Raw genomic sequence first — 21,594 nt, forward strand, 5'->3', positions numbered from 1 at the left:
CTATCGCTGTGCAGGCTAGGCTACACACTGTTAGCTAGGTCTCACTAGACAACTACCATGTGCTGTAAACAGTAGCTATCGCTGTGCAGGCTAGGCTACGCACTGTTAGCTAGGTCTCACTAGACAACTACCATGTGCTGTAAACAGTAGCTATCGCTGTGCAGGCTAGGCTACGCACTGTTAGCTAGGTCTCACTAGACAACTACCATGTGCTGTAAACAGTAGCTATCGCTGTGCAGGCTAGGCTACGCACTGTTAGCTAGGTCTCACTAGACAACTACCATGTGCTGTAAACAGTAGCTATCGCTGTGCAGGCTAGGCTACACTACAGTAACTCAGTGTCTGACAGGGAATAGGCTTTAGATAACTCAGATTGGAGTAGAGGGATTTTATTGTCAACCATTTAAACTAGAGCTCTCAAATCCAACAAAGATCTGTTTTCACAACAATGGGAATCGAGGCAAACCAAAGAATGATTGATGACTTCTCTACAGAACCAGTACACAGGCAGTCCCTTAGGTGGAAACAATATTGAACTTAAAATAACTGTCATCTCAACTCAAATGAAAACTCCCAGAAATCCTATGGGGAATTATTATCAAGCAAAAGTTAATCCACTCAAACAATGCATAATGTGACATTCAATATGTGTAATGTTCTGTGTGCATGCCATGCATGCCATACATGTTATATCTAGTCCCCCTAATAGGGATGAGGTGAAGGGACTCGCACAAGGCACAATGTTTTTCTCAGAACAAAGTCTGTGGCTTTACATAGCTGGGTCCAAGCGAAGCGGGACTGTAGCGATGTGGGGTTGAACCTGCATTACTCCACAGACCTCTGTTGATCTTAGCGAAGAACCAGTCCTCAGACCTCTATGTTGATCTTAGCAAAGTGGTACTGCATTGACCCAGGGTTCCGTAGCAGCACCAATCCTCTCTGGCTGTCAGGCTGTCTGAGCAGGGTGTGTAGGAGGCCAGTGAGGCTGAGGAACCCAAGAGCCTCCCCACAGCCAGCCGACAGGGAGAAGTCCCCCTGGGTCACCCAGCCCAGAGTCACCCTGGAGCAGTGGGAGGTGACGCTGGGCAGGGGCTCCGGCCAGAGACCCAGGGTCAGGGCTGAGGTACAGGAGGAAGAGGGGGTGGTGATGTCTGGACCCAGAGTGAGGCTGGAAGAGGAACTGGGCTCAGGACCAGGGTTGACACTAGGGGCTGGGGCGGAGGCAGGGTCAGACTGCTTGTTTTCAGGCTTGGCGGAGGACGATGCTCCAGGTTTGTTGTGGTCCTTCTTGTGTGGGCGTTTGACACGGCTCTTGAAGTGGTCAGTGTGGAGAGGCTCCTGGGGGCCGGTGCAGCCCGGCTCCTTCCGAACCAGCTGGAGGTCATCTGCGGTGGGGACGCACACCAGAGCGTGCTGCTCCGGTCGGCCCTTGGTGAGGAGGGAGAGACGGGTCCACACCAGGCTGCCTCCACCGTGGGCTGAGAGGAGAGACGCTGCAACGTTACGGTTGAGTGGTGGCGTTGAGCCCAGATTACGTGCCCTCTGACATTTAGAGGAAGTGGGGCGACACCAAGCTGACAGCTGCCTTAGAGACTTCCTGTTCCTGAAGAACACAGAGACAAAAAAATAAAATAAAATCAGGGATCAGTGTTCATACTGCGGAACACAGAAACACCCAATCACAGCTCAGCGTTTATATAATACGGCCACGACTTCTAGGAAAGCCACTTTGTACCCTCAGTGAACCAACAAAGTGGTCTTAAAAAGGTATGAAATGTTTTTTGTTTTTTTTAACCGCCCAGTGATTCCCAGCGCCACAAAATGGATGCAGCCAAAACGCAGTAAAATCTAATAACATTTGAGCTCATGAAGTCAGCCATTACTCTAGGCTGCTGATTTTACGAGGACAATCTCTGATGTATGGCAGTAATTAGGGTCTGGATGTTCTCATCATCATCAAAGGTAGGCTGGGGAGGGGTTATGCATGAGAGCTGTCAAACACTACGCTACACTTTGGGGAAAAAAAAGATAGTCATTATTAAAACAAAAATAGGGGTCTTTATAAAAGGTGAAACGCAATTATTAAAACATGATGAATTAATACTATTAGTTATGCAGAGGAGAGGATGTAACTAATAGTGGATATAATGAAAAACACTTTAATGCTGCGATTCAGGGCTCTAGTCAATCAGTAAAGCTAAAACGCTACAGATTCCGCTATAGAAATGTAAAGGTAATTTCCTATTGAGCCGACGTATGCAGCGTTTACCGTGAATGCAGTCTCCGCTAAAGCGGGAACGTTGCCTTTAAAATGTCAATCACGCTGTAAAGATGAACTTCCACGACACGGATTGAATTGAGCCCTAACAGAATATGAGGAGGACATCGGACTTAGGAACTTTCCCTTACAAAACATGTCGTTTTTGTGATGTGAAAACACGGGCTAAGCAGGATACTATAAGCTAGTTAAGATGTGTCTTATAGACAGGTTAGCTGACAACGTCACGAAAATGAAAAATAAGTGCACGCTTCAAAATGGGGCAGAAGGCCGTGTGTCGTAATGATTCTGGATGGTCAGATCGCTAGCAACAATGACCAGAAGCTGCCTTGTGGGGAATCGTAGGCGTCTCGTTTCAGCTAGTTATCTTGTTCTTGATACCAAGTCTTGTTTTGAGATGTTTTGACTGATGTCATGTCTATGCTAATATGGCAAACATTCGCTAGCTTACCAACAACAACTGGAACGATGGATTTGAGAGACAACGAGTGCTCATTTTGCAAATGTATTTCTGTTTTCAATAAACATTGGAGACGAAATATAGTTGACATGTCAACAATCTAAGCCAACCCCGTCTGTTTTGTTGAATACTCGATTCTGATTGGGTAGAAGGGCATTCTAGAGTGTGCATTAACTTCAGATATACGGACAGTTGAGAAGATATTGGACACCTCTGAAGTAGTTCCAACAATAGATGCCTCATAACGTTCTAAATATCACTGCACCAAGCGGCCCTACCACATGGTCCATTATTTACAGATGATGTTCAGAGCTCAGTGTTTAACCCTTACATATACAGCATCATCCATAAGTGGCATCTACCTCAAGACTGTGAAGTTACTCTGGGGTGATGTCACTTCCTGTTCCATCGGTGCGACAGCCTCCTCTCCTCCTCTTCCTCCTCCCTCCTTCACGATCAACTCCCACTCCTCGGCCAGCTGTTGCCAGGGACAACGGAACGGAGCCAGGCAGCCGTGTTTGATGTAATTGGTCCGTTTGGCTGGTGGGCGCCTACAGAGGTCAGGGGTCATGTTCTAGTCAAACTGTTTCAGGGTACAAGGAGCAGCCCAGCCGTTTAAATAACAATAATCCATAACACAGTCATTAGCCTCCACTGGAAATTAGCTCAATATCAAACTCAAAAGGATAGTTTTATATTAAAACTCTCACCAGTAATCTGACTTGAATCTCAATAACAGTGTTATTACAGATCCTTTATTAATACGTTGGTTACATTATGGAACATCCAGAATACCAGTGAGTTGGACTTTCTTTATCAAACATTGACTTTTTCCCTCAATACACCTGGAGTTACATCAGGTGATGCCAAACCCCCTCCTCACCTCCTGAACTTGGCCAGCAGCTCAGCCTCCTGCTCTTCCTGGAAGCGTGCTCCTGCAGGGCAGTCTGGGTAGTCGTGGGGAAAGTGAGGCTCTCCTTTATTCTGGGCGTGTTTCAGACTCATCCTCAGCCCTCCGATTCGTACTCCTCTATACACCTGAAGGAGAGGAGAGGAGGTGGAGAGGAGAGGAGAGGAGAGGAGGTGGAGAGGAGAGGGGGTGGAGAGGAGAGGGGGTGGAGGTGGGGTGGAGAGGAGAGGAGGTGGAGGTATAGGGAATAAGTTGCCATTGGGTCCTGGTCTAAAGTAGTGCACTATATAGGGAATAAGTTGCCATTGGGTCCTGGTCTAAAGTAGTGCACTATATAGGGAATAAGTTGCCATTGGGTCCTGGTCTAAAGTAGTGCACTATATAGGGAATAAGTTGCCATTGGGTCCTGGTCTAAAGTAGTGCACTATATAGGGAATAAGGTGCCATTGGGTCCTGGTCTAAAGTAGTGCACTATATAGGGAATAAGGTGCCATTGGGTCCTGGTCTAAAGTAGTGCACTATATAGGGAATAAGGTGCCATTGGGTCCTGGTCTAAAGTAGTGCACTATATAGGGAATAAGGTACCATTGGGTCCTGGTCTAAAGTAGTGCACTATATAGGGAATAAGTTGCCATTGGGTCCTGGTCTAAAGTAGTGCACTATATAGGGAATAAGTTGCCATTGGGTCCTGGTCTAAAGTAGTGCACTATATAGGGAATAAGGTGCCATTGGGTCCTGGTCTAAAGTAGTGCACTATATAGGGAATAAGGTGCCATTGGGTCCTGGTCTAAAGTAGTGCACTATATAGGGAATAAGGTGCCATTGGGTCCTGGTCTAAAGTAGTGCACTATATAGGGAATAAGGTACCATTTAAGCTGCAACATCAGTGTGTAGTCCATACCAGAGGTACCCAGAAGGCCATGCCCCAGGCCTTGGGTAGCAGCAGGTCCCAGCCCGTACCCCAGGACCCCATCTCTGTGCCCTGGCTCTTCCCAGACTGCTGCACCAGTAGGACGGGTACTCTACCCTGCAGGGGGGTGGGTAGTCTGGAGCCTGGGACCAGAACATCATTACGCAGTCTGTTTAGTTCCTGCAGACAGAGAGAGGAATGATATGGGAGACACAAACCACGTTTCCAACCAAAGTTTTTATGCAAGTCACAGCGTATGATAATGAACCACCACAGGTGTGACCGTATGATAATGAATCACCACAGGTGTGACCGTATGATGATGATTCACCACAGGTGTGACCGTATGATAATGATTCACCACAGGTGTGACCGTATGATAATGAATCACCACAGGCATGACCGTATGATAATGATTCACCACAGGTGTGAACGTATGATAATGATTCACCACAGGTGTGACCGTATGATAATGAATCAGCACAGGTGTGACCGTATGATAATGATTCACCACAGGTGTGACCGTATGATAATGATTCACCACAGGTGTGACCGTATGATAATGAATCACCACAGGCGTGACCGTATGATAATGATTCACCACAGGTGTGACCGTATGATAATGATTCACCACAGGTGTGACCGTATGATAATGATTCACCACAGGTGTGACCGTATGATAATGATTCACCACAGGTGTGACCGTATGATAATGAATCACCACAGGTGTGACCGTATGATAATGATTCACCACAGGTGTGACCGTATGATAATGATTCACCACAGGTGTGACCGTATGATAATGATTCACCACAGGTGTGACCGTATGATAATGAATCACCACAGGCGTGACCGTATGATAATGATTCACCACAGGTGTGACCGTATGATAATGATTCACCACAGGTGTGACCGTATGATAATGAATCAGCACAGGTGTGACCGTATGATAATGATTCACCACAGGTGTGACCGTATGATAATGAATCACCACAGGCGTGACCGTATGATAATGATTCACCACAGGTGTGACCGTATGATAATGATTCACCACAGGTGTGACCGTATGATAATGATTCACCACAGGTGTGACCGTATGATAATGAATCACCACAGGTGTGACCGTATGATAATGATTCACCACAGGTGTGACCGTATGATAATGATTCACCACAGGTGTGACCGTATGATAATGAATCACCACAGGTGTGACCGTATGATAATGAATCACCACAGGTGTGACCGTATGATAATGAATCACCACAGGTGTGACCGTATGATAATGAATCACCACAGGTGTGACCGTATGATAATGATTCACCACAGGTGTCATAGAAACACAGTGTCGCTACAATTTCACAAATGTCAACAGAAAAATGTTCCTTAGACAGTTCCCGCCTGATCTTTTTGTGTTGGTAAAATGTATTATGCAAAGTAAACTTGGAGTCAGGCCATGATATGTTACGTTGTACTTCCACATGGAGAAACATTAAGAGTTTATAGGCAGATTAAATACGTTCTGCTGAGCTTCATGGTGGTGATGGAGGGTGATGAGCTTCATGGTGGTGATGGAGGGTGATGAGCTTCATGGTGGTGATGGAGGGTGATGAGCTTCATGGTGGTGATGGAGGGTGATGAGCTTCATGGTGGTGATGGAGGGTGATGAGCTTCATGGTGGTGATGGAGGGTGATGAGCTTCATGGTGGTGATGGAGGGTGATGAGCTTCATGGTGGTGATGGAGGGTGATGAGCTTCATGGTGGTGATGGAGGTGTGATGAGCTTCATGGTGGTGATGGAGGGTGATGATGGAGGGTGCTGAGCTTCATGGTGGTGATGGAGGGTGATGAGCTTCATGGTGGTGATGGAGGGTGATGAGCTTCATGGTGGTGATGGAGGTGTGATGAGCTTCATGGTGGTGATGGAGGTGTGATGAGCTTCATGGTGGTGATGGAGGGTGATGAGCTTCATGGTGGTGATGGAGGGTGATGATGGAGGGTGCTGAGCTTCATGGTGGTGATGGAGGGTGATGAGCTTCATGGTGGTGATGGAGGGTGATGATGGAGGGTGCTGAGCTTCATGGTGGTGATGGAGGGTGATGAGCTTCATGGTGGTGATGGAGGGTGATGAGCTTCATGGTGGTGATGGAGGGTGATGAGCTTCATGGTGGTGATGGAGGTGTGATGAGCTTCATGGTGGTGATGGAGGGTGATGAGCTTCATGGTGGTGATGGAGGGTGATGATGGAGGGTGCTGAGCTTCATGGTGGTGATGGAGGGTGGTGAGCTTCATGGTGGTGATGGAGGGTGGTGAGCTTCATGGTGGTGATGGAGGGTGGTGAGCTTCATGGTGGTGATGGAGGTGTGATGAGCTTCATGGTGGTGATGGAGGGTGATGAGCTTCATGGTGGTGATGGAGGTGTGATGAGCTTCATGGTGGTGATGGAGGGTGATGAGCTTCATGGTGGTGATGGAGGGTGATGAGCTTCATGGTGGTGATGGAGGGTGATGAGCTTCATGGTGGTGATGGAGGGTGATGAGCTTCATGGTGGTGATGGAGGGTGATGAGCTTCATGGTGGTGATGGAGGGTGATGAGCTTCATGGTGGTGATGGAGGGTGATGAGCTTCATGGTGGTGATGGAGGGTGATGAGCTTCATGGTGGTGATGGAGGGTGATGAGCTTCATGGTGGTGATGGAGGTGTGATGAGCTTCATGGTGGTGATGGAGGGTGATGATGGAGGGTGCTGAGCTTCATGGTGGTGATGGAGGGTGATGAGCTTCATGGTGGTGATGGAGGGTGATGAGCTTCATGGTGGTGATGGAGGTGTGATGAGCTTCATGGTGGTGATGGAGGTGTGATGAGCTTCATGGTGGTGATGGAGGGTGATGAGCTTCATGGTGGTGATGGAGGGTGATGATGGAGGGTGCTGAGCTTCATGGTGGTGATGGAGGGTGATGAGCTTCATGGTGGTGATGGAGGGTGATGATGGAGGGTGCTGAGCTTCATGGTGGTGATGGAGGGTGATGAGCTTCATGGTGGTGATGGAGGGTGATGAGCTTCATGGTGGTGATGGAGGGTGATGAGCTTCATGGTGGTGATGGAGGTGTGATGAGCTTCATGGTGGTGATGGAGGGTGATGAGCTTCATGGTGGTGATGGAGGGTGATGATGGAGGGTGCTGAGCTTCATGGTGGTGATGGAGGGTGGTGAGCTTCATGGTGGTGATGGAGGGTGGTGAGCTTCATGGTGGTGATGGAGGGTGGTGAGCTTCATGGTGGTGATGGAGGTGTGATGAGCTTCATGGTGGTGATGGAGGGTGATGAGCTTCATGGTGGTGATGGAGGTGTGATGAGCTTCATGGTGGTGATGGAGGGTGATGAGCTTCATGGTGGTGATGGAGGGTGATGAGCTTCATGGTGGTGATGGAGGTGTGATGAGCTTCATGGTGGTGATGGAGGGTGATGAGCTTCATGGTGGTGATGGAGGGTGATGAGCTTCATGGTGGTGATGGAGGGTGATGATGGAGGGTGATGAGCTTCATGGTGGTGATGGAGGGCGATGAGCTTCATGTACATTTCCAATAAATAGAGGGTTTTATTAGAATGCTGGTGACATGATGATCAACGCCTGGCTGCCAATTACCAAATAAAAATATGTCTCTTCTCCATATAACCTACCCTGTCCACTGTCAGTGAACTGGTCTGTAGAACATGGTCCAGAACCTGTTGGCTATAGAACATGGTCCAGAACCTGTTGTCTGTAGAACATGGTCCAGAACCTGTTGTCTGTAGAACATGGTCCAGAACCTGTTGTCTGTAGAACATGGTCCAGAACCTGTTGGCTATAGAACATGGTCCAGAACCTGTTGTCTGTAGAACATGGTCCAGAACCTGTTGTCTGTAGAACATGGTCCAGAACCTGTTGGCTATAGAACATGGTCCAGAACCTGTTGTCTGTAGAACATGGTCCAGAACCTGTTGGCTATAGAACATGGTCCAGAACCTGTTGTCTGTAGAACATGGTCCAGAACCTGTTGTCTGTAGAACATGGTCCAGAACCTGTTGGCTATAGAACATGGTCCAGAACCTGTTGTCTGTAGAACATGGTCCAGAACCTGTTGTCTGTAGAACATGGTCCAGAACCTGTTGTCTGTAGAACATGGTCCAGAACCTGTTGTCTGTAGAACATGGTCCAGAACCTGTTGTCTGTAGAACATGATCCAGAACCTGTTGTCTGTAGAACATGGTCCAGAACCTGTTGTCTATAGAACATGGTCCAGAACCTGTTGTCTGTAGAGCATGGTCCAGAACCTGTTGTCTGTAGAACATGGTCCAGAACCTGTCAGGGAACATTGGCTATATAGCTTAACAGTTTCTGTGACAAAACCATAGAGTTGAAAATGCGATGGAAGCCCATCTAACTTGTTTATTCGGTACCTGGGAATTTACCAACAGAAGGTATTATTATCTCCACTACGTCGTCTCACACAGCCTTTATCTGCAACAAGTCAATGTGATGGAAATCTCTGGTGGGACAATGTGCAGATTGTTTTTATGCTGATTTTGGAATATTCACATGAAAATCTGTCGCCCATTGGATGGAAACCTAGCTACAGATGCAGTCAAGGATTCAATTAAACAGCAGGGTGGATTCTCGGAGAACAATCAAACATGACAGAGGAAAAAAGATTGGACTCTTCTTCCTGGGTAGAGTCTCCTGGGGGACACACCTTTAGTAATGATATATTGACAGACATGATGCTACGGTTCAGTACCTGGTCTGTCATCTTGTTGTGTGTGACGTTGTCGCGGACAGACCGGTCCCACAGGGAACTCTGGCTGAGGTGTTCAGGGATCCCCTTTAACATCAGTTCCCTCCTCCTCTCTTCGTTCTCTCCTGAAACAACATGACAGAGGGCATACTCCCGTATGACCAGGTACTCAGGAGTGTGTGTAGACCGGAGGAAGCACCCAACTAGCTGGCAACATCTATGGCTTCACCTAGTAGCTCTATATCCACTAAATCAGGAAGCAGAAGTGTGTGATGCAACACCCAGCCAGGTACTAAAAGGTAAATAAGGAAGTGTGTGTGACCCTCTGTGGGCGTGGTCTGAGCACAGGGTCCTGCCAGGATTCGAACCTGGGACATCTGCATGGATGAGCAGAGGCTCCCCAGGAGCACAGGACCAGAGAAGACCCACAACCAGCCTCAGACAGGACCAGAAGACCAGAGAAGACCCACAACCAGCCTCAGACAGGACCAGAGAAGACCCACAACCAGCCTCAGACAGGACCAGAAGACCCACAACCAGCCTCAGACAGGACCAGAGAAGACCCACAACCAGCCTCAGACAGGACCAGAAGACCCACAACCAGCCTCAGACAGGACCAGAGAAGACCCACAACCAGCCTCAGACAGGACCAGAGAAGACCCACAACCAGCCTCAGACTGGAACAGAAGACCCACAACCAGCCTCAGACAGGACCAGAGAAGACCCACAACCAGCCTCAGACAGGACCAGAAGACCAGAGAAGACCCACAACCAGCCTCAGACTGGAACAGAAGACCCACAACCAGCCTCAGACAGGACCAGAGAAGACCCACAACCAGCCTCAGACAGGACCAGAAGACCAGAGAAGACCCACAACCAGCCTCAGACTGGAACAGAAGACCCACAACCAGCCTCAGACAGGACCAGAGAAGACCCACAACCAGCCTCAGACAGGACCAGAAGACCAGAGAAGTACCCACAGAACCTCCCTACCCTCAGGACCTATTCCCAGGACTATCACATTCACAAACACAGGGTCCTGTTCAGCAGGGCACAATGTATTACATTTTCTTGCATGCGTTCTTATTGGATATTAGGTAGTAGGGCAACCTCACAGTTTCACTCCTATTTGTGTGTTCTGAGCATGGCCCAGGTATAATCACCCTAAAGGAGTATAATGATGTAATGTCAACTATATCCGACCCGTCTGAACCAACCCCCACCCTGCCTGCTGGCTCAGAGGTTACCTTGTTCCTTCCTGATGTCGGGCACGGCCACGCTTCTCTTGTTTGGTAAGGTCAATCTGGGGTCATCCACCGTCAGACCCAGAACTGAGCCGGCTGGGACCTCCGCTGTGGAGAACACACCTGAGGGGGAGACAGACAGGCACAGACATGAGTTACGCTTTGGTGCCTCTAGGGCCATTCAGAAAACTGATTGAGGACCTTATTACGGATGAATGTGTGTTTCCTGTGACCGTGTTTTAGTTTCTGCTTTGCATTTTCTATTTATTTTTGTCATTTAGGGCTCATTTGCAAAAGATCTTGGTCTCTGTAGGACTCCCTGATCAAATAAAGGATATATATTTACAGTACCAGTCAAACGTTTGGACACACCTACTCTTTCCAGGGTTTTTCTTTATTTTTTACTATTTTCTACATTGTACATGATTCCATATGTATTATTTCATAGTTTTGATGTCTTCACTATTATTCTACAATGTAGAAAATAGTAAAAATAAAGAAAAACCCTGGAGTGAGTAGGTGTGTCCAAACCTTTGACTGACACAGTCCAATTGCGCCACTAACAAAGTATACAATAACAACTACTCTGAATGTTGATACACAACATGACATGATAATAAAGTTGATCTAATCCTAGAGAGCTACCCTCCTGTAGGTTTTAACTCTAACCCTGTTCCTGGAGAGATACCCTCCTGTAGGTTTTAACTCTAACCCTGTTCCTGGAGAGATACCCTCCTGTAGGTTTTAACTCTAACCCTGTTCCTGGAGAGATACCCTCCTGTAGGTTTTAACTCCAACCCTGTTCCTGGAGAGAGACCCTCCTGTAGGTTTTAACTCCAACCCTGTTCCTGGAGAGATACCCTCCTGTAGGTTTTAACTCCAACCCTGTTCCTGGAGAGCTACCCTCCTGTAGGTTTTAACCCCAACCCTGTTCCTGGAGAGCTACCCTCCTGTAGGTTTTAACCCCAACCCTGTTCCTGGAGAGATACCCTCCTGTAGGTTTTAACCCCAACCCTGTTCCTGGAGACATACCCTCCTGTAGGTTTTAACTCCAACCCTGTTCCTGGAGAGATAACCTCCTGTAGGTTTTAACTCCAACCCTGTTCCTGGAGAGCTACCCTCCTGTAGGTTTTAACTCCAACCCTGTTCCTGGAGAGACCCCCTCCTGTAGGTTTACGCTCCAACCCTAATCTAGGGCACGATCATAATAATTAGCTGGTTGATAAACTGAATCAGGTTAGTTACAGCTGGGGTTGAAACGAAAACCTACAGGAGGGTAGCTCTCCAGGAACAGGGTTGGAGAGCCCTGATCTATAATATAATAATAATAATAATAATATGCCATTTAGCGGACGCTTTTATCCAAAGCGACTTACAGTCATGTGTGCATACATTTTTACGTATGGGTGGTCCCGGGGATCGAACCCACTACCCTGGCGTTGCAAGCGCCGTGCTCTACCAGCTGAGCTACAGGGGGACTGTAATCTAATGAATTGATGTGGTCCTCTGTAGCTCAGCTGGTAGAGAATGGCTCTTGTAACGCCAGGGTAGTGGGTTCGATCCCCGGGACCACCCATACGTAAAAATTTATGCGCACATGACTGTAAGTCGCTTTGGATAAAAGCGTCTGCTAAATGGCATATGTTTTGTTGTTGTTGTTGTAATGAATGAGGAACGTAGCTGTAAGTAACCCACCTTTGAGGACGTTGAAGACACCAGCTTGTTGTCGATGAAGAGTCACGTTGCAGTCGTCTCTGCAGTGATCTGACCACCAGAAAGGAGATGGTCCGGCTTTACTAGCAGCCTGGAATAAAGACAGAACACCTGACTAACGCCTTACACTGGAACATACAGGATATTAGCTGGCCTCTAGATAAATCATCCCAGGTTACAGGATATTAGCTGGCCTCTAGATAAATCATCCCAGGTTACAGGATATTAGCTGGCCTCTAGATAAATCATCCCAGGTTACAGGATATTAGCTGGTCTCTAGATAAATCATCCCAGGTTACAGGATATTAGCCGGTCTCTAGATAAATCATCCCAGGTTACAGGATATTAGCTGGTCTCTAGATAAATCATCCCAGGTTACAGGATATTAGCTGGTCTCTAGATAAATCATCCCAGGTTACAGGATATTAGCTGGTCTCTAGATAAATCATCCCAGGTTACAGGATATTAGCTGGCCTCTAGATAAATCATCCCAGGTTACAGGATATTAGCTGGTCTCTAGATAAATCATCCCAGGTTACAGGATATTAGCCGGTCTCTAGATAAATCATCCCAGGTTACAGGATATTAGCTGGCCTCTAGATAAATCATCCCAGGTTACAGGATATTAGCTGGCCTCTAGATAAATCATCCCAGGTTACAGGATATTAGCTGGTCTCTAGATAAATCATCCCAGGTTACAGGATATTAGCCGGCCTCTAGATAAATCATCCCAGGTTACAGGATATTAGCTGGCCTCTAGATAAATCATCCCAGGTTACAGGATATTAGCTGGCCTCTAGATGAATCATCCCAGGTTACAGGATATTAGCTGGTCTCTAGATAAATCATCCCAGGTTACAGGATATTAGCTGGTCTCTAGATAAATCATCCCAGGTTACAGGATATTAGCTGGTCTCTAGATAAATCATCCCAGGTTACAGGATATTAGCTGGCCTCTAGATAAATCATCCCAGGTTACAGGATATTAGCTGGTCTCTAGATAAATCATCCCAGGTTACAGGATATTAGCCGGTCTCTAGATAAATCATCCCAGGTTACAGGATATTAGCTGGCCTCTAGATAAATCATCCCAGGTTACAGGATATTAGCTGGTCTCTAGATAAATCATCCCAGGTTACAGGATATTAGCTGGCCTCTAGATAAATCATCCCAGGTTACAGGATATTAGCCGGTCTCTAGATAAATCATCCCAGGTTACAGGATATTAGCTGGCCTCTAGATAAATCATCCCAGGTTACAGGATATTAGCTGGTCTCTGGATAAATCATCCCAGGTTACAGGATATTAGCCGGTCTCTAGATAAATCATCCCAGGTTACAGGATATTAGCCGGTCTCTAGATAAATCATCCCAGGTTACAGGATATTAGCTGGTCTCTGGATAAATCATCCCAGGTTACAGGATATTAGCCGGTCTCTAGATAAATCATCCCAGGTTACAGGATATTAGCTGGTCTCTGGATAAATCATCCCAGGTTACAGTATATTAGCTGGTCTCTAGATAAATCATCCCAGGTTACAGGATATTAGCTGGTCTCTAGATAAATCATCCCAGGTTACAGGATATTAGCCGGTCTCTAGATAAATCATCCCAGGTTACAGGATATTAGCCGGTCTCTAGATAAATCATCCCAGGTTACAGGATATTAGCCGGTCTCTAGATAAATCATCCCAGGTTACAGGATATTAGCTGGTCTCTAGATAAATCATCCCAGGTTACAGGATATTAGCCGGTCTCTAGATAAATCATCCCAGGTTACAGGATATTAGCTGGTCTCTAGATAAATCATCCCAGGTTACAGGATATTAGCTGGTCTCTAGATAAATCATCCCAGGTTACAGGATATTAGCTGGTCTCTAGATAAATCATCCCAGGTTACAGTATATTAGCTGGTCTCTAGATAAATCATCCCAGGTTACAGTATATTAGCTGGTCTCTAGATAAATCATCCCAGGTTACAGGATATTAGCTGGTCTCTAGATAAATCATCCCAGGTTACAGTATATTAGCTGGTCTCTAGATAAATCATCCCAGGTTACAGGATATTAGCTGGTCTCTAGATAAATCATCCCAGGTTACAGGATATTAGCTGGCCTCTAGATAAATCATCCCAGGTTACAGGATATTAGCTGGTCTCTAGATAAATCATCCCAGGTTACAGGATATTAGCTGGTCTCTAGATAAATCATCCCAGGTTACAGGATATTAGCTGGTCTCTAGATAAATCATCCCAGGTTACAGGATATTAGCTGGTCTCTAGATAAATCATCCCAGGTTACAGGATATTAGCCGGTCTCTAGATAAATCATCCCAGGTTACAGGATATTAGCCGGTCTCTAGATAAATCATCCCAGGTTACAGGATATTAGCCGGTCTCTAGATAAATCATCCCAGGTTACAGGATATTAGCTGGTCTCTAGATAAATCATCCCAGGTTACAGGATATTAGCCGGTCTCTAGATAAATCATCCCAGGTTACAGGATATTAGCTGGTCTCTAGATAAATCATCCCAGGTTACAGGATATTAGCTGGCCTCTAGATAAATCATCCCAGGTTACAGGATATTAGCTGGCCTCTAGATAAATCATCCCAGGTTACAGGATATTAGCTGGTCTCTAGATAAATCATCCCAGGTTACAGGATATTAGCTGGTCTCTAGATAAATCATCCCAGGTTACAGGATATTAGCTGGCCTCTAGATAAATCATCCCAGGTTACAGGATATTAGCTGGTCTCTAGATAAATCATCCCAGGTTACAGGATATTAGCTGGTCTCTAGATAAATCATCCCAGGTTACAGGATATTAGCTGGCCTCTAGATAAATCATCCCAGGTTACAGGATATTAGCTGGCCTCTAGATAAATCATCCCAGGTTACAGGATATTAGCTGGCCTCTAGATAAATCATCCCAGGTTACAGGATATTAGCCGGCCTCTAGATAAATCATCGCAGGTTCTTACATCACGGTGTGTGGCAGGGGCCAGGGTTTCAGTCAGAACGGAATGTGATAGGGGTCCAATCAGACGATAGCGCACCATCTCCATTGTGAGGTCACTGCAAAACAACAACATCCATGAAGCACACACGGTTGAGAATAAAGGGAGGGTTTATAAATTGACAGAAAACAATAAATATATGACTAAATCCTGATGTATTAACATTCAGGAAGTCTTCACACCATCAAGGTGCCAACCTCCAGGCACAGCTAACACGGAGATGTGCTTAGAGCTTCAAGAGCCTCTGAAAGCAGTAAGGTTTGAACCAACCTGATGACTATGCCAGTGGTGGAGGACCTCCAGGTGACAGGTGTGGTAGCAGACGTGGTGCTGCACCCCAGGAGCTTCTTGGCTGGTGGCCCTGCAGCCTCACGCTCCCCCGAGGACCACTTCCTCTTAGAACCAGAACCAGAGGCCTGCTCAGCCTCAGGACAAGCCCCAGGGCCATGGGCCAGAGTGGGGGTAGGGGCTGGGGTAGAGGTGGGCGCCAGGGCTGGCTGTGGGACAGGGAGCTCCACTGGAGCAGGTGGAAGTACAGCCTCAGAACACTGACAGACTGCCTGTAGCTCTGGGAGGAGGTCCTGAAAACGGTTACAGTCATCACACAGTCATCACACAGTCATCACACAGTCATCACACAGCAGTTACTTTAAGGATGAATAATGAAAGCACTACATCGCCAGGCCTACTGACTATCAACAGCATTACCCTGTCACTTTACAGTATAAGATAGTACTTTACTGATCCCAAAGGGGACATTTGATCGATAGTACTGTACTGATCCCAAAGGGGACATCTGATCGATAGTACTGTACTGATCCCAAAGGGGACATCTGATTGATAGTACTTTACTGATCCCAAAGGGGACATCTGATTGATAGTACTTTACTGATCCCAAAGGGGACATCTGATTGATGGTACTGTACTGATCCCAAAGGGGACATCTGATCGATAGTACTGTACTGATCCCAAAGGGGACATCTGATTGATGGTACTGTACTGATCCCAAAGGGGACATCTGATCGATAGTACTGTACTGATCCCAAAGGGGACATTTGATCGATAGTACTGTACTGATCCCAAAGGGGACATCTGATCGATAGTACTTTACTGATCCCAAAGGGGACATCTGATTGATAGTACTTTACTGATCCCAAAGGGGACATCTGATTGATAGTACTTTACTGATCCCAAAGGGGACATCTGATCGATAGTACTGTACTGATCCCAAAGGGGACATCTGATCGATAGTACTGTACTGATCCCAAAGGGGACATTTGATCGATAGTACTGTACTGATCCCAAAGGGGACATCTGATCGATAGTACTTTACTGATCCCAAAGGGGACATCTGATTGATAGTACTTTACTGATCCCAAAGGGGACATCTGATTGATAGTACTTTACTGATCCCAAAGGGGACATCTGATTGATAGTACTTTACTGATCCCAAAGGGGACATCTGATCGATAGTACTGTACTGATCCCAAAGGGGACATCTGATCGATAGTACTGTACTGATCCCAAAGGGGACATCTGATCGATAGTACTTTACTGATCCCAAAGGGGACATCTGATTGCACCAGCCTATAGACAACGGTAAAGACATTACACCATCAATGAATAGTTGAACGTTTGCTCAATACTTCTAATACTGATTGATTCTGCATTTTAGTCCCTCTGACCGGTTTCATGGTGGGGTGCGCCCAGATCCACAGCTGTCTGTGTGTTGATCCCTGGTCGTCCTGGTCGTCCTGGCCCCGCCCCTGTGTTCTGGGTCTCCAGAGGAACGTTACAGGCCCCAGGGGCTGGAGAGGGTACTGTCCTGCCCTGTAAACCACCACACGGCCCTGTCTCCTGCCGGACACACACATGGCTGCTGCAAACGTAGGCCCTGCGGTTACAACAGATGTCGTCATCAATCAATAATACCGTAAAGCAGAGGTCACATATTTGTATAGACCACCCAACTCGAAGAACCAATCCCACAGCTTTTCGTACAGTTGGTTCAAGTTTTTCAAAATGTATACTGAAATACTTGTATATTTCTCGAGACTGATGCTGCGTTTAGACGAGGGACGCAAAAACCGTCATACCAGTCGACATAGCGATACTAGAAAGCAAGAAACAGGGTGACGGCAAAAGCAAGCCAGCACGACGGTATGCGTTGCTATGGTGATTTCACTAAACAGGGCAAATCAACATCCGGGTAGAAAACAACGCTACTGCAGATGGCAAGTTCCGTCTACCGTGGCGGCTGATGTCATTCACCGCCGCCAGCCTCAGCGGCCTTCACCGTCGTGCTCTCGTTGAAAACAATGACATCCGATTTTGCCGTCTACCTCGTACCATCTAAACGTCTAGCATGATTGACACTGTGGTTTGTTTGTGAGGAGCGAACAGGAAAAGCAGTACTCACCAGCTTCCTTGCTGGTCAGCTTAGAGAGGGTAGCTAACAGCTGTTCCTCTGGTCCCTGTAACTCTACACAGCAGTAGTAGGACATGTCCTGGGTAGAAGGGGATACAGAGGAATCATTTTGGGATACATACTAACTGATTTTACTAGTTGGCAACTGCTGTATTCACATCTGATCACACAGCAAACATTTAAAGCGGTTGTCGCTCATGTTCGTACCGTGTGAACACCAGACCTGGGTAGAAAACTGTTGTCATTTATTATATACTTTGTGTTACAGAGACTACTATTTTAGTAATCACAAAGTAAACCTATTTAGAAGAACTTGAAGTCAAGTGTTACTGTTTTCTTTTATACCTGTATTTCCTCTGTGTTTTGAAACTCCAAAAGTGTTGAACTTTGAATGTTAAGATGAGTCCATGTCCTTCACTGTTGCCTAGATCTAGCTAAATGCCTGAAAATGACGTTTTCAGGCCTAAACATTTGTCTTATCACAAGTCATGTCCCAGGCCATTAGTTGAGTATATCCACCTGCAGTGCCTTCAGAAAGTATTCACACCCATTGACTTTTTCCACATTTTGTTGTGTTACAGTCTGAATTTAAAAATTAATTAAATTTTAAAATCTGTGTGAATAACTTCTGTGTTAGAAATTGAGATTTTTCCAGTCTAGCGAAGTCTCCAACCTCGCAAAAGGAAACTGGGCCAAACCCCTCCCCCTATTTATAGATAATTGGTTGATTGGTTTTACTTGATTATCTACAGCTGGGGCCGGTTCAGGAGAATGGAAATGTACAGAATGTTCAGACAGATTGGAATAGTATATGAAACGGAGTGCTCTATTCATTTTATTTCTATCTGCAACATACCAATCCAGATACAGCCTTTCCATTAGTTGAAGGCAGCCAATCCAACATGCCAATCCAGATACAGCCTTTCCATTAGTTGAAGGCAGCCAATCCAACATACCAATCCAGATACAGCCTTTCCATTAGTTGAAGGCAGCCAATCCAACATGCCAATCCAGATACAGCCTTTCCATTAGTTGAAGGCAGCCAATCCAACATGCCAATCCAGATACAGCCTTTCCATTAGTTGAAGGCAGCCAATCCAACATGCCAATCCAGATACAGCCTTTCCATTAGTTGAAGGCAGCCAATCCAATAGTTTCAGAAAAGTTGTTTCTATAATACCGATGTCAGGAAGTATTTGTAAAAAGTATTTGCTTTCTGAGATCTGTATTCAAATAGTTTAGAAAAAGTCGTCTTTTTGGGGAATCTGTATTCAAATAATCCCCCAGAAATGTTTTTACTTTCCACAATGCATATTTAAAACTATAGTTATCCCAGGTCTGGTGAACTCATAACCTTATTCAGCAGTACTTTGAACAGGGCCCTATAATCAATCAATCAATCAAATGTATTTTATATTAGTTGTCCCAAAGTGCTTTATAGATATCCAGCCTAAACAGGCTCCGTGGGTAAAGACACCAACCTGCAGTAGACAGTGGGAGCTCATGGCTCTGCAGCAGGCTCTAACACTAACCTGCAGTAGACAGTGGGAGCTCATGGCTCTGCAGCAGGCTCTAACACTAACCTGCAGTAGACAGTGGGAGCTCATGGCTCTGCAGCAGGCTCTAACACTAACCTGCAGTAGACAGTGGGAGCTCATGGCTCTGCAGCAGGCTCTAACACTAACCTGCAGTAGACAGTGGGAGCTCATGGCTCTGCAGCAGGCTCTAACACTAACCTGCAGTAGACAGTGGGAGCTCATGGCTCTGCAGCAGGCTCTAACACTAACCTGCAGTAGACAGTGGGAGCTCATGGCTCTGCAGCAGGCTCTAACACTAACCTGCAGTAGACAGTGGGAGCTCATGGCTCTGCAGCAGGCTCTAACACTAACCTGCAGTAGACAGTGGGAGCTCATGGCTCTGCAGCAGGCTCTAACACTAACCTGCAGAAGACAGTGGGAGCTCATGGCTCTGCAGCAGGCTCTAACACTAACCTGCAGTAGACAGTGGGAGCTCATGGCTCTGCAGCAGGCTCTGTAACACTAACCTGCAGTAGACAGTGGGAGCTCATGGCTCTGCAGCAGGCTCTAACACTAACCTGCAGTAGACAGTGGGAGCTCATGGCTCTGCAGCAGGCTCTAACACTAACCTGCAGTAGACAGTGGGAGCTCATGGCTCTGCAGCAGGCTCTAACACTAACCTGCAGTAGACAGTGGGAGCTCATGGCTCTGCAGCAGGCTCTGTAACACTTGTAGGTTGGCCTGTCTCCCAGACAGTAGCCCCATCTCTTGACCATGTGGAAGCGCTTGGCGTGCCAGATGTGCGTCTCCAGCCACAGGTTCTTCCGCTGGCGCCGGTTGAACTCCAGTAGCATGTTGCCATGGCGACGCCGGGCTTTACGGCTCTTGCTATTGGACTGTTCCTTCTTCACCTTCTGACCAGCCTTCTGACTCTTCTCCAACTGAATGAGAGACGAAACATCCAGAATATTTCCACTGCTGGTGTGTAATGTGACTAGTCTGGCTCTAGATGAGACTAGTCATTCCTCCATGTATGGACATGACAATAACAGAGAACACAGATCTGGGACACCAGGCTATAAAGTCAAGAGAGAGAGACTGTGTTTCACTGTGACTGACTGTGTGTGACTGTGTGTGACTATGTGTGTGACTGTGAGCGTGTGTGTTACTTAGACAAACCCACCATGTTGTTGGCCGTGTCTCTCAGCCTGCAGGGCAGCCTCTTGGTGTCATGGCTCATGGCTCTCCTCCTCATGTGTTTAGGAAGAGCTCCAAACACATGGGAGCTGCCTGTTGTCTTGGTGACGGCCTTCAACATGGCGTTCACCTCTGCTGCCCGGGCCTTGGCAAACGCTGAGGCTGAGGAGAGAGGAGTGCAAGCACAGCACATCACAAAGGCTGGCTGGGATTCAATGTGTTGAAACAACAGACATTATTTGCGCGTTCTAAATGCCATTGGAATACTGTAATATGCTGTTGATTTGCAGCTGGTTCAACATTGGAAACGCAAAAGTGATCAGTAAGAACCTGTATCAGTTTAAAAACCATCAAGACATTGACAACCTTGTGCAGGAAGGTGTTCTTACCAGTGATGTATTTGGGCAGGTCCTGTGTGTAGTCCCCCTGTCCTCCTCTCTGGTGGCCCCGGACCCAGCCCCCTCCCTGGGCATGGCCTGAGTGAGAGGACCCCTGGCCCCTTGGATGTGGAGACTGATCATGGCCTCGACCTGTAGGGGTGTGCCCTCCGTTCCTCCAGTGTGAGCTGCCCTGGCCCGGGGAGGAATAGGTGACGTTGATCGGCTGGTTCCTCATCTTCTTATCGCGCATCCTGTGCTTGGCTGTAGACATTTTGATAGCTCTGCAGAAAATAAACAATAACATGATATCACTAATTGATAACAAGGCTTATGGTACTGTCAAAATGATCCTATCCTGGGACACGAGTAGGCTACTAGCTACTATTTAAGAGTGAATTGCATGCCCACAGTCACTGTCAGCAAAGCTATGAAAGACATGCCATTCAATCTGCCCTCAGCTAGCTAAATTAGCAACTACTTTGCATGCCAAAAACAGGCTACGCTAACGAGTTATAAAGTTATCCACTTCCATCACACCACAATGTATTTGTAAAGATAAAATAAAATATATTCACTTTCAAATCCTGAATACAGGAGCAGTCATATTTCAAAACCACGCTGTACGCTCACATTTCTGTCTACATCTCTTCCGCATAAATATGACGTATATCTTGTTCCGGTTAAATTGTGATCATGGGAAATGTAGTATATAGTAGATATACTTGCTCACGTCAAGAAAATATGGCAAAATTTGGAGAAAATAAATCACA

At 46.6% G+C, this 21,594-nt stretch overlaps 1 protein-coding gene and 3 long non-coding RNA genes across 5 annotated transcripts; 3 read left to right on the plus strand and 1 right to left on the minus strand.

Moving 5' to 3' along the window:
* Window positions 1-280: 280 nt before the first annotated feature.
* On the minus strand, window positions 281-21,466 carry LOC311117332 (ribonucleases P/MRP protein subunit POP1-like). Its single transcript, XM_084192295.1, has 15 exons — window positions 21,400-21,466; window positions 20,834-21,105; window positions 20,431-20,606; window positions 19,928-20,188; window positions 17,722-17,809; window positions 16,988-17,196; window positions 15,573-15,883; window positions 15,267-15,360; window positions 12,267-12,375; window positions 10,575-10,694; window positions 9,331-9,452; window positions 4,550-4,738; window positions 3,622-3,776; window positions 3,101-3,289; window positions 281-1,603 (listed from the first exon to the last, which is right to left on the minus strand). Exons 2-15 carry the CDS (start codon window positions 21,093-21,095, stop codon window positions 868-870), a joined length of 3,021 nt encoding a protein of 1,006 aa, XP_084048421.1. The 5' UTR covers window positions 21,096-21,105; window positions 21,400-21,466; the 3' UTR covers window positions 281-867.
* On the plus strand, window positions 12,460-12,834 carry LOC311117334. The gene is made up of 3 exons (XR_014611600.1): window positions 12,460-12,578; window positions 12,619-12,738; window positions 12,779-12,834. It is a non-coding gene; the product is annotated as an uncharacterized lncRNA (long non-coding RNA).
* Window positions 12,870-13,437, plus strand: LOC311117335. Its single transcript, XR_014611601.1, has 3 exons — window positions 12,870-12,978; window positions 13,099-13,298; window positions 13,379-13,437. It is a non-coding gene; the product is annotated as an uncharacterized lncRNA (long non-coding RNA).
* On the plus strand, window positions 14,240-15,147 carry LOC311117333. 2 transcript variants are annotated; one of them, XR_014611598.1, is made up of 3 exons: window positions 14,240-14,298; window positions 14,339-14,738; window positions 14,779-15,147. It is a non-coding gene; the product is annotated as an uncharacterized lncRNA (long non-coding RNA). The 2 variants fall into 2 exon arrangements; XR_014611599.1 differs by having other exon boundaries at window positions 14,339-14,578; window positions 14,699-15,147.
* Window positions 21,467-21,594: the final 128 nt, after the last annotated feature.

This window comes from Coregonus lavaretus (genome assembly GCF_964263955.1).
Source record: "Coregonus lavaretus genome assembly, contig: HAP1_SCAFFOLD_413, whole genome shotgun sequence".
Taxonomy (NCBI): Eukaryota; Metazoa; Chordata; class Actinopteri; order Salmoniformes; family Salmonidae; genus Coregonus; species Coregonus lavaretus.

Bases quoted from the DNA above. Each gene is read 5' to 3' on its own strand.
- LOC311117332 (XM_084192295.1), bottom strand. From the start codon at position 21,095: ATGTCTACAGCCAAGCACAGGATGCGCGATAAGAAGATGAGGAACCAG. The intron at 17,810-19,927 runs GTTAGTGTTAGA...CCTTCTACCCAG, and splicing joins GCTCCCACTGTCTACTGCAG to GACATGTCCTACTACTGCTG. The intron at 10,695-12,266 runs GTGGGTTACTTA...TCTCCCCCTCAG, and splicing joins TGTCTTCAACGTCCTCAAAG to GTGTGTTCTCCACAGCGGAG.